Source organism: Zerene cesonia, chromosome 28, assembly GCF_012273895.1.
Source record: "Zerene cesonia ecotype Mississippi chromosome 28, Zerene_cesonia_1.1, whole genome shotgun sequence".
In the NCBI taxonomy this organism is placed as follows: Eukaryota; Metazoa; Arthropoda; class Insecta; order Lepidoptera; family Pieridae; genus Zerene; species Zerene cesonia.
This window is the reverse complement of record NC_052129.1, coordinates 599,754-612,262: the sequence shown is the minus strand read 5'-3', so window position 1 is coordinate 612,262 and position 12,509 is coordinate 599,754. Positions and strand designations below refer to the sequence as shown.

Sequence of the window (12,509 nt, the reverse complement as noted above, 5' to 3'; positions counted from 1 at the left end):
AACCTGAGTATATGCAGACTCAATAAATTATCTAAATATGTAAATACAGAAATTGTAGTTAGACATCTGTGATTGGATTTCTGTATGACATAGTAGGATAAATTATTTACTAGCAGAACATAATCAATATGTTTGATATTTCATGTTCTCTTAACAATTGAAATGGAATTTGACCCAATCATATTATTTTCTTACTTCTACTGTTAGTATTTACCATAACAATATTTTTAACAATATAATTATAATTGTTAGCATCGAAGGTGGTTAAACCGTTCGTTTTTTTTAATTCCCTGGCCTTTTTGGTATTTTTCAATTACACATCATTAATTTTGTGTAGTTGATTATTCATTGCTTTCAGTTACACTTACAACCGCCCCTGACTACTGAATGTGTTACACTACACGTAGGTAGTCCTATAGATTTGTTACAGACGATGGTGTCAGGGTAAACGATGGGCCTCCTCCACGAAGCCCTGCTGCTCATTGGTTCCCTCCTCACGCTGATTGCTGGTGTCCACAGCTGCACACGCAAGGTCTATATTGCATGTAGAAAACCGGCGCCGTGCGGCAAGTGATACTATATGTGAGTATATGGAGTTTAAGTTACTAGAATAGATCAATCCTTTATGCATGTTGAACTTGTGCATTTCAATTGCAAGCCCTTTGAAGGTTCTAAGCTTTCAGGTTTGATGACTCAATTGCTTACCAGGATTGTTGGATAATTTCTGCATCTGTCGCATGTACATTCAATGGAAATACAGGTCTTTTAATATATATAATTGATTTGCTTCGTATTACGATAATTACATTTTACATTTACGTGGTAGCTACTCAGCATGTGATACACGTAATGCGCAGTACTGACTTTCAGCAGTCCCTGAAAATTTCTCTTTTAAATAAATAATAAAAATCTTGATTTATCCATACCTTACATTGACATTGCATATATATGTGGCTTGAATTCTTGAACCAAAAAACTTAAAACTATGGACACTAGTCGTCTAAACTAGACCGAGCCTGTATCTTTTCACTGAAAAATATTTATACATCTATAGAGAACAATCCTATAGAGACTATCACTGTCTTTACCTAGATTTGTTTAATGGCCCATTGATAGTTGCTTTAAACTTATTTGTTTATTTAACAATTTTATGTACCACACCAAATTAACAAAAGAAGAGTCTTATATAGTAAATAACTTTTTATTCATACTGTTTAACATGAAAGCAGTAGTTTTCTGTAAACAGTTGAATGATTCATAGAGAAATAATGCCTCACCTGTAAACTATCGAGTTAGACATCTAAATATATTGTTGGATTGAATCGCTGCCGTATCCGACGCAGTTGATACATATATCAAGTCACGATAAACAATTCTCTGTCGCATAAATCTTGCGGCCGGAATTGAAATTCGAGTGTTTAGCATAAACGATATCCAACAGCAAACGTGGACATTATAATAAGATGAATTAGGTCAGAACTGGAACTATTTTTAAGATGAGATATTACGAACAATATTGTAAGAACTAATGGCTTTCCAATCCAGATTTCGCTCGCATAATCTAAAAGATTGGCAGTTCTGGATTTTTACCCGCACTGTTCCGTTGCTTCCGTCCTTTTCCTGTCTAGGTTGTAACTGAATCTGTTTACTGTGTACCTACATTGTACACTTCTAGATTGTAGTACATACACACTTTATTCAGATATAGTTTATTAAAGAGTATTGTATGTTTTATTTTCTTTCAGACACAATGGCCAAACTGAACTGGGTTCTCTTTTACACATTTCTCTTTACTCTAATGTCAATACTTGCCACTGGAAGCGCTTGCAAGAAGAAGATCGCTTGCACTGGCAGAGCACCGTGCCGGCGTGGACCATTTAAGGAATAGAAACTTTGAACCAACAGCATAAGCAAATCTGAAATAATAAGTATAAACATGGTGCAAAGAAAATTATAAATTATAACAGGATTTTGAAGAAATCTCGCTTCATTTATAAAAGCAGGAATAACGCCGACAAAATCCTCACCAAAGACATTTCTTTTCAAAATGCTAATGATGCTACCGTTTCAAAATATGCAACTATTGACCGCAAATAATGAACAGCAAAGATGTTTCAAATTTGAAAGGCAATAGACCAAGCTTCGTCCCAATTAGAGTATAATTTTTTGACATTAACATAACATTGAAATGATAACTCAACGACTGAAATTTTCATGTAATAATCCGCGAACATGAAGAACAAAGACTATGTATATGTCAACTGCAGTACAGATCCTTTGTATGTGTAGTCAACCATCCGCTGTGGTCTCACATACATTTGCCCTCAAACAGAAACTTTCGAACTTAATTTTTTAAATATTTTACCTCTAACTCTTGTCTTGAATAAGTAGTATATTTATATTGACATTAAATGACGTCTTAAACATCTCAACCGCATTGTTTTCATTCCGTTACTCTTCTAAGTATAAACCCCTATTTTAAGAGAATATTTGATTTGGGTCAAATTCCACCATTTTTGTAGGCCTACTTGCATATTTTAATTAGAATTAATAGATTTTGTTGCAGATGTCGGTGGAAAGACTCAATATCAAATTTTCTCTTTACAGGCACTCGGAGGTTGCGGAATATCTAATGTTAAATTGAGACTGCAGCTCGCAAGATATTGGCGCACCGCAGCGTTGCTACAGAATCGGGTTCGAAATTGGATTTTATACTTGAGTGTTATGGAAATTGCATAAAACTGCCAATATTGGAATGCTAGAGGAGTGTAAGCCTTGTGTGCATCCGATGTGAGATATTGTTTTATAGCGAAGCATCTGCGTTAGGCTTGCTTTGATGTTAAATCGATCAAAGTGAACATATTTCACTTAGGAAGGCACAGAAGATATTTTTCTTAGAAAGTCGCAAAGTAGCGAAGAATACACTAAGTTTTTACATGGATTATAAAGTATTCTTATAGCAATTATGCAAAGTAAACTAAAACCGTGGCTGCTCTTTCGATTTACAATCGCCTCGTGTCTTATGGACGCCGCTTTCAGCTGGGAACTTAAGTTTTTCTTAGAGGCAGGAATGATTTATTTATTTATTTATAACTAGCTGGTAGGAACATCGGGATAAAAAGTTGCCTATATGTTATTCCATTTATCCAGCTACGTACCAAATTTCATTGCAATCGGTTCAGTAGTTTTTGCGTGAAAGAGCAACAAACACACACACATCCTTACAAACGTTCGCATTTATAACATTAGTAGGATAGGATTGATTTTAAGAATAAGAATAAGTTTTTTTGAGTCGATTATAGGCTGGATATGTACATACAAATATGCTAGTGTGTGTAGTTGCCACAAATTTGTCTTAAGTTAGATATCATTAATATAATATTTTGTTGAACATACACTAATTAATTATATACGAATTTTAACTTGCGGCTTCAATCACTATAGGATGGAAACCTTACGAAGATATTACCTACTTACCACCGAGCCAAATATTATCCACATAATTTATGAAGCTCAGCGGTATTTACAAAATTTTTCACAAAAACTTAAACGCCATACAATTGTCAAAACTAGACAGAATTTAAATTAAGGGATCATGTGAAAGGCACCAGCTTTCAAATCAAAAAAGGATCATCAAAATCGGTTCGCCCAGTCGAAAGTGCGATAACAAGCATGAAAAATACATTCCAATTTACAACCTCCTTTTTGTGAAGTTGGTTGAAAAGTATCGAGTAGGCTACCACCAAGAAGCCATTTAGTAAGTCTATATAATATTCCACACAGAAACAATGGCCATATAATGATATTTTATCGACTGCTGGGTCTACTGCTGCTGTCAGTACTGCGAGTAGTGAGCGCGTGTGGCGGTAAGAAGATAGTCACCTGCAATCCGAACAAACCGCCCTGCAAACGATAGTGGTAATTTATCTATCCATGTATTTTGAATGTTTGTCCTTCTTTTTTATTCAATGTTGCCATAGTTACGGCTCGGATGCGACTTGACCGATTTCGATAAAATAAAATGTACTTCACACTCAACATTTATTCAGGAGAAGCGGTATAAATAAATTAGTTTTTGTACAGTGGCATGGAAACAGAGTTGTTTCAAGAGATTGTGGTGCTGATGGTGACGCTGCTACTGTCGTACTTGGAGTCTTGCTTCGCCTGCACGCGGGCCCGCTACACCGACTGTACGGATTCTAATGCTACGTGCAAAAAATAAGGTAAACTATCAATGACTAGCAATGCAAAATAATACATAGAATGTATATTAAGATAATATATTGGTTCAACGACTGTTAATTGCATTTTAGGTGTTAAAACAACTGACTGTTCTTTAGTTATTTCACTATTTGTAATAGTAACCTATCTGGTATTTCATTTAGCGTAGTAGCATTCCGCTGCAGCGAAACACGCGTACTCTTATTGCTATTACGAACCAAACATTCCCGAAAATTTTATTTCTAAAATAGCCACTTCAAGCTCATATAAATTTCATAGTAAAAGACTTTAAAATCGATATAGCTAATTGGTTATTTTATTGTAATTATTTGACACAAAAAAGCAATGCCTCTATAAGCTATGTTATACAAATCGGTTGAACTGTTTTGTCGTGAACGTACAAACAAACTTACATTCACATATATAATAGTCAGTATATCGAACTTTCGAGATTTTTTCGCCACAAATCACTAATATTTCAACTATGTGAGTATCAAAATTTATCCCAATTCATTATACTATAGTCCTTGTTAATGCCAACAGCAAATATGCCGTTCATAAACGAATTTGTCCTGGTGTTCTTTCACATCGCATTATCCGTGATGGAGGCGACCAACGCCTGTAGGAGAAGCAGGAAGCACTGTCTCAGGCACGAATGCAGCCCCTGCAACAAGTTTGGGGGACCGAAAGCTAGATCCGTGCAAAGTATAAAGGTGATTTTTTACTTCTAGGTTATATATCCGGTAAAACAATTGTTCCACGGAAAACAAACAATAATATCTACTATTATAATACAGCTCTTTCGCTCTCTAATTCTTACAAAGTAGCTTAGTGTCCAGATGGCATTTGAATTTTATATTATTCTCTTCTAGTCATTACTTTCAGCGATGAGAACTTAAGGAAAGACAGACCTACCATTATATTAAACTGTAGTAGATAAGTCATAAAACTGAACGTTTTATGTAACTATATTTATTCGTAATCACTTGTTTTTTTAGTAACACCACCGAACGATGTCCTCAAAGAAATTCCTATTTATTTTCCTGCTCCTCATCATGTGGACCCTGGCGACCGGCTGCAAGCGTAAGAACGCCTGCCCCAAGTACTGCATACCTTGCAAATATCGGGGTCCCATCATAGAAATACTGCACCCCAAAGAGGTAAGGCTTAAAATCGTGCAAGGGCGATTACAGGTCTATTTCACATAGGGGGAGAATATACAGCAAATATCCAGCTGTCCTTTTGTTAGAGGATTGAAGTGAAGAAGAAGAGAAAAGAAGATCATAGTAATACATATATATATTTCATGAAGGTAGAGTGAGTTGGTATTGAGTGTAGAGTATTATATAAGATTTCTTACAAAGATGTTCTTAATTCGACTTTTTGTTTTTTTGTGTTTGTAACCTCATAACTTTTACTGGGTGAATCGATTTCGATGACTTGAACTTGAATTATGACTTTTTCTAAATTAAAATTAACTTTGACTTGAATTATTGATTAAAATTTCTCGAATTCTAGGCAAGAAACACATTCGTTATGGCAGAAGAAAAATCAACGAAAAGAAAGTGGTTTGGAAGAAAATAGTAAATATGGAAACAGAAAAATAAACGTAATTGCTTCGACAGGTTTTGTTTTATTCTTATGATGTACTAGCTTTTGCCTGCGGTTTCTTACGCGTGAAATTCGGAGTAGTTTAATGGATGTTGAATCGTTATATATTTAAAAAGAAAAAAACATTAAAATCCGTTGCGTTTTAAAGATGTAAGCAAACTTAGGGACAAAGAGGTATCGACTTTGTTTCATACTGTGTAGTGATATGTCGGAAATATGTTTTTAAATATGTTGTTCTATGTTTGTATCGCAACTCATAAGAATTATAATACATACATGCCCCTTCAATAATGAATGACCATATTCGATAGTGTTTTCATGAAGAGAAAAATAATACAACAAAACACAAAATAACATAATGCCAATATTTATTTACACTCCAATCGTACTTTACACCTAATATAATTGAATAAATCTACACTAAATACATTTGACATCACGATAAGGTCCAGTGCACATTGGAATACAATTGTATCAATACAAAAATTGACATTAGAAAATAATGTGGTTTATGTGTTTACTATAGCTTTATTACACTTGAAACGTATATAGAATTGAATTTAATATTATTTAAAATTCAAGTGTAGTAACGCTAAGTTCCGAATTATTGCAATATTTGGGTCAGGTATTTAAGTTGATTAAATTTAGTCCTTATTAAAATCCAGATTTTGTCCAGTCTCCACTTACGCAGGTGTAACACAAAGTTCCACACAAGAAATAGCATTATTTCACAGAATTTCCAGATTTACACAGCGATTTCAATATTTTATCGATCAGGTTTATATTAAAACACGTACATGTTGTGCTGTTAATAATTAATTTACATTTAACCGTAATCAATTTAAACACCCGACACGTGTCAAATTCACACAATTTATAACCAATAATTATATTATTTACAAGAACTGCGCTATAATTTATCAATCTCCCTTAATAATACAATTAAAATACAGTTAGTAATATAAAAAGGCTTGAATACACGACACTTTTGTATTGTAGTACTTGCTACGATCAATTTGCTTAAAGTATATCGAATATATTAAAATAAATTACTCAAAATTGTTTTTCATTCAAAATCATCAATACAAAAATGAAACAAGTAATTTGTATGAAGTTAAGATTTACATTAGATTATGATATCTAGGCTGGTCATAAATTAATCTCAGACGATTTTCAGAGAACATGAAATCAAACAAACGATGTCAAAAATGTATCATATACAAATAATATCCTACAATACAAGTACCGTGTGAACAAGCCTTTATTCTGAATATAATATCATGTCTATATCTAACATAAGATCACGATTACACATAACAATTGATCGGTTACTTCCATCGTAATAACGAAATAAAAAAATACACATGCTCCATACTGTTTGAATAATATGAAAACAATATTATTATTACATAGCACAAAAACTTTGTCGTTTGGAATAATTGCTTTCAGGGGGTTTTCCATTAAACGAAAAATATTGTTTTTTGTAAGTTTAAGCGAGTTATCATGGACTCCTCTCTTAGTAGAAGACAAAAAGATACTATATTAGTCGTATGCTACACTATGACTGAATATAATAATGTCTAAAAAAAATAATAAAACCCCTAAAATTAGTCACGTATTAATTATCATATTGTAGACAAATCCCATATGTTTGTTTAATGGAAAAACCCCATCTCCGTTAATCGCGAATTTCGAGTTTATATGGCCCAGCGTACTCGAGCGTATAGCACAAAGAAGTCAAACGACTTACGGAACCCTAAACATACCTCTCCCACCCTTTACGAAGAGTGTACTTAGTGACCCATTGTTTCCTAATATCCTAATATTATCGACGCTATAGCGATTTGCGTAGAGTCAAAATAGATTTTTATGTGGCTCCTAGAAGTGACCCCTTGGTGAAGGTCAGTTAAAACACTCCCCCCCCCTTTAATTCAACCCCTTCCATTACTATTATTATGAACGCAATCAAGTCTTGAATGGGAATTTCATAACAAAATCCCTTTTTCAGGGTAAGATGGAGAAATTAACGTACGTCTTTAAGTTTCGCTTCCCCCCAGGTCCCCCTCCCCCTCGCTACTTCATGTTACCTATACCTATATACATATAGTAACTTCATATGTATCTTACTGTAGAAGGAGAACCTTCAAAAATACAATAAAATCGAACCCCCCCAATTATTCAGCAGAAACCCTCGTGTAACAAAAACTATAAGTTCGCATAGGGCGGCCGGCGAGGCGGCTACGGCTAGAGCAGGTTGCGTATCTCCTTGTGTATGTGGCAGAGGTAGTCCACGTAGCTGGAGCTGCCGTCCACGCCGCGGTCTTCCACCAGGAAGTGGCGCAGCACCGCCTCCAACTTGTCGTGCTGTCGCATTATTGTTAGCTGGAATTGCGAGGGACAAGAAGTGTTAGTTAAAGTTATTTATGAGGCATATATACAAATATATTAGTAAAATAAAATAATAGTTATTTATCTGGCAATAAATGTACATTATATTACATGTATACAAAGTTATGACCTGAAATATTATAATAAAACCAGTTTTCCGTCCACCGCTTTTTAGGAAAACACGCATAGTTAACATTTCCCAGATAATACCTTGTCTACTTATAATCCTTCCTCAGGTCTTGGTACCAAATTAGTTCAGTGCTTTCGGCGTGAAGGAGAAACAGACAGATTTACTTGTGCATTTATAACATAAGTAGGGTTATAGTGCGTATATATTGTTCCTGTTATATTATCCGTAAGGGATAAAAACATTAACTGTTTTGTTTTTAGAAAAACATCACATGATATGAGAGAAAACACTTTGTGTTTTTACTACAACTATTTTTATCACACACATGCGGTAAACACAAAAAATCTGAAATAATGAGTTTTGGATTTTAATAGACAAAACAAAAAGCTCTTGTTTGTCAATTATTATTTATGTAAAAAAGCGTGGAAAATTTATGAGTGGGTAAAAATGTATATGAGATGTTATTTCTGCAAACTCGTTCATTTATTGATTCCACCTTAACCTGATTAAGCAACCCCAAAAGCATTAAAACGATGATGAACTTGTGATACTCCCAATGCACCTCTTTGCAAAAACTCCCGAAAAAGCAACCAAACGGCCAAAACTGACCAAAAATACACAAAAATAACCCAACAAACGCGAACCTGGAATTTTACTTTTCCGTTGAAGCAAAAGTCTTCTCAAGAAAAGAAAGCACCCAAAACATCCCGGACATAATATCCAACAAAGCAAAAACCCACCAACAACTTTCGCCGAAACTTCTTCCATAATTTCCCCACAAACCCTCACAGCTACCCCGACTTCCTCGAAGCCTTCCGCACTCCAGAAACCCAAAAAAACACCATAAACCCAACAAATCCCTGAAATCCACAACGGATAACCTACACCAACTTCTGCACCCGCTTGTGCGTCTCCATCAGATAGTCGATGTAGGACAGCGAGCCGTCCGCCCCGCCGTCCTCCGCCAGCAGCCGCCGGAACTGCGCCTCGCTGCGGTCGAACTGCCGCACCACCTCCACCTGCGGCACGTGCGGCGTGCGGCACGTGCGGCGTGCGGCGCGAGCGGCACGTGCGGCGTGCGGGGGACGGACAGGATCGCGTGCGAGAATGCGTGCAACGTGCGTTTAGTGAGTGCGCGTGCAGGAGTTATTTGCAGACCATCACATGCCAACGGGACTTTCATAACGTGCTAATAGGTACTATGTAAATAGAAAGGAGCAAGCGTTCAAATTTTTGGCTGTATTGCTCAAAAATAATGCATAAATGGGAAATGTGTAGGAAAGTAAAGCTGGATAGTTAATGCCTTAATACACAGAGTACATTATGGGAAAAATAGAGATATAGTAAGAGACGTATCAAATCCGAATAACGTAAAGGCTACTATATGGCGTAATTTAAAACGCCTTCGGGTCACCTCATCTCTTTCGACCTCCCCCACTCACCCGCATGGCACTCCTGCGCAGCTCCCTCGCGTTGCGCACGAGCTCCCTGGCGGCGCGGCTGCGCTCGTTGTCCCTGTCGGGCAGCTCGCACACTTGCGCGTCGAGCCGCTCGCCGAACACGTCGCGCACGAACTCCGGGCACGCTTGCGAGCCGATCCAGATTAGCATGTGCACGCCATTTTCTGTATTAGCGGGATGAACTAAATTTAGCTCGCAGTAAATAGTTAAAGTTAAATCATATTAATTACGTAGTAGTAATTTTGTAGTGTAATTATTGACGAATTCAAATAAATTTCTCTACTTTCCAACTTTTGCTACAATTTTAATCGCCGAAAGCCAAAAAATTTGCCAAAGCACAAAAGATTAACCCAGATGGTGCCTTGAGCAGTTTTATCTTATGTCAATACGTAAAATGTTTTCGTATCATCCCCCCCCCACTCACCAAGCAGGTAGACGCCCCGGTCGCTCATCTTGTCGATGGTGGCCCGCAGCGGGGCGGGCCGCTCGGGCAGCGCGTGCAGCGGCAGCAGGCGCGGGTACGTGTACACGACCGACGAGCTCACGTCCGCCGCCAGCGCGCGGTACATCGCGCACGACCGGTCGTCGCACGTCAGGTCCGGTCCTGTGTTCCAAGTTCATTATGTTGTTTAAATTACAAGCTCAGAGACAAGTCAGGTCGATTATATCGATCGAAGTCATAAAATTGTAAAAACAAACGGCAAACTACAGAAACAAACACAAAATAACGTCGTTCACTTCGCTCAAAAACATTATGTCTATAGTTCGAGTCAGTTCACAAAGTAGCTGAGAAATTTTTTGAAAGAATAGAAAAACTACGGTTAGGCAAGAAACGTGGGTTCGAATCCCGCCCCGTGATCGAATTTTTTCTATTCTTTCAAAAAATTTCTCATTTATAAAAGCATTTCAATGCTATAAAACTAAAAATTTAATTTAACAAAGTAGCTGTTTCATAAGGAAGCTTTGATCCTTCGAGGTATATTCCTTTAGGTAGTTTTATCAGTCGGAGGTAGCGAATGAAGCGCGCACCTCCCGCGACGGCGTCGGAGCGCAGCAGGCAGCTGGTGTAGAGCGGCAGCAGCTTCATGGACTCGGGCAGCACGAGCTGTCCCGCGGAGGAGGGCGAGGCGCAGTGGCGCCGGTACGCGGCCAGCGAGCGCGCGCACCGCGCCGTCAGCCCCTCGCGCACCGCGCGCGGCGCCGCCTCGCGCAGCGCCCACACCGCTGCAACCGATACCGATATTACTCTTTATGTGCCTTCTAATAGGGCTCATATTGGAATATCAATCTTTATTACTTATGCTTTTTTTTACTTATTTTACTTTTTTTACTTATGCTTAATGCTTTGAAAAGGGTAGCCCATATTGCAATTTGCAAATTGAACTTAATGCTTAGCTCACTATATATATAAAACTAAACAGGCGATGTACATATTTATATCGATCTGAATGATAAACTGCTGCGGATTTGCAGGCAATTTAAATTTTAATACCATAGGGCAAATTAAAATTGACGCTTCCTGAAATAATTACAGATTACTTAAACTTAAAATAGAGATAAATAACAGCCAAAAGTTCGCATACTAAACCCCATCCAAGAGTGGGCAGCAGCAACCGACCTTGCTTGGTGAGGAAGTTGAGCATGGTGTCGAGCTCGGCGGCGCGGTACACGTCGGCGAGCTGGTGCGCCACGGCGAGCGCCAGGTTGAGCACGCGCAGGCGGCGCGCGCCCGAGCGGTGCGTGTACAGCAGCGCCGCCTGCACGTACACGCCCTCCTCGCCGGTCAGCTTGTCGTCGTGCTTTATCTCCACGCCTATCGCCTTGTCCGAGTCTGCCATTATATATGTGTATCGTTATTCGTTTTAAAACATTCGAGTGCGTCAGAAAATTTTTTAAAGGATGTGAAATCGATCACAGAGTGGAACTTAAATGCGTGCGTGTGCGTGTCACCCGTGATCCCGCCTCAAATAATTCGTAAAAATATATAGAATTTTAAAAGGATCTAAATATATAATTACCTAATAATTATCACATGAACACTTAATCTCTTAACAACAGCATATTACGGTTGAGAAATGAGGAAAAATGAGAAAAATATTTGAATGTCATAACAAAATTTTCGTACAATACAGAATTCTAAGTTTCACAAGGGTAGGGTACCCTTAATATGGCATAAACATAAACATAACATAAACCATAATATGGCAAAATTACAAGCTGTATTTTCTACGCACTTTCATTATGATCAATTCCTTTTTGAAACCTTTAGCAGCCCACACTCACCGATAGCCGCCAGTTCGACGTCGGTGGTGTTGGACATAAAGAAGTGTCCGTAGAAGTCGGTGGCCCGCACGCCGGTGGAGGTGCGCACGCGCATGACGGCGTCGTGCGCCGCGCTGCGCGTGAGCACGCGCCGCACGTCCCACATCAGGCGCGGCCCGTCCAGCTCCGCCTGCGCGCACACACACGTGTACATTTATTACAGTTTTTCTTAAATAATAGTGTGCTAGAAATTTTTACGTTTGTTTTTTTTTTGAGGGGAAGAAAAGCTTACAAATTATATTATAGATAAATTAAATTACTTTTATACAAGAGAGCTTAACATAGTACAAAAGTGATGTAACGTTTCGACACGCTTTTCATTAGCTTTGTATGTTTGTCACCGATTTTGGCTCACTGACTGAGACGTGTGTGTGTGT

At 37.9% G+C, this 12,509-nt stretch overlaps 1 protein-coding gene across 1 annotated transcript in view; it reads right to left on the bottom strand.

Annotated features, from left to right (window-relative positions):
• Positions 1–6,183: 6,183 nt before the first annotated feature.
• LOC119837540 (protein transport protein Sec24C) overlaps positions 6,184–12,509 on the bottom strand; it is a 12,022-nt gene continuing 5,696 nt past the window's right edge. The window contains exons 12-17 of the mRNA XM_038363138.1: positions 12,094–12,262; positions 11,429–11,641; positions 10,840–11,034; positions 10,235–10,414; positions 9,793–9,974; positions 6,184–8,214 (exon numbers count right to left, since the gene is read on the bottom strand). Of these exons, the coding sequence (XP_038219066.1) occupies positions 8,077–8,214; positions 9,793–9,974; positions 10,235–10,414; positions 10,840–11,034; positions 11,429–11,641; positions 12,094–12,262 (1,077 nt within the window). The 3' untranslated portion in view covers positions 6,184–8,076. The remainder of the gene's footprint in view (positions 8,215–9,792; positions 9,975–10,234; positions 10,415–10,839; positions 11,035–11,428; positions 11,642–12,093; positions 12,263–12,509) is intronic.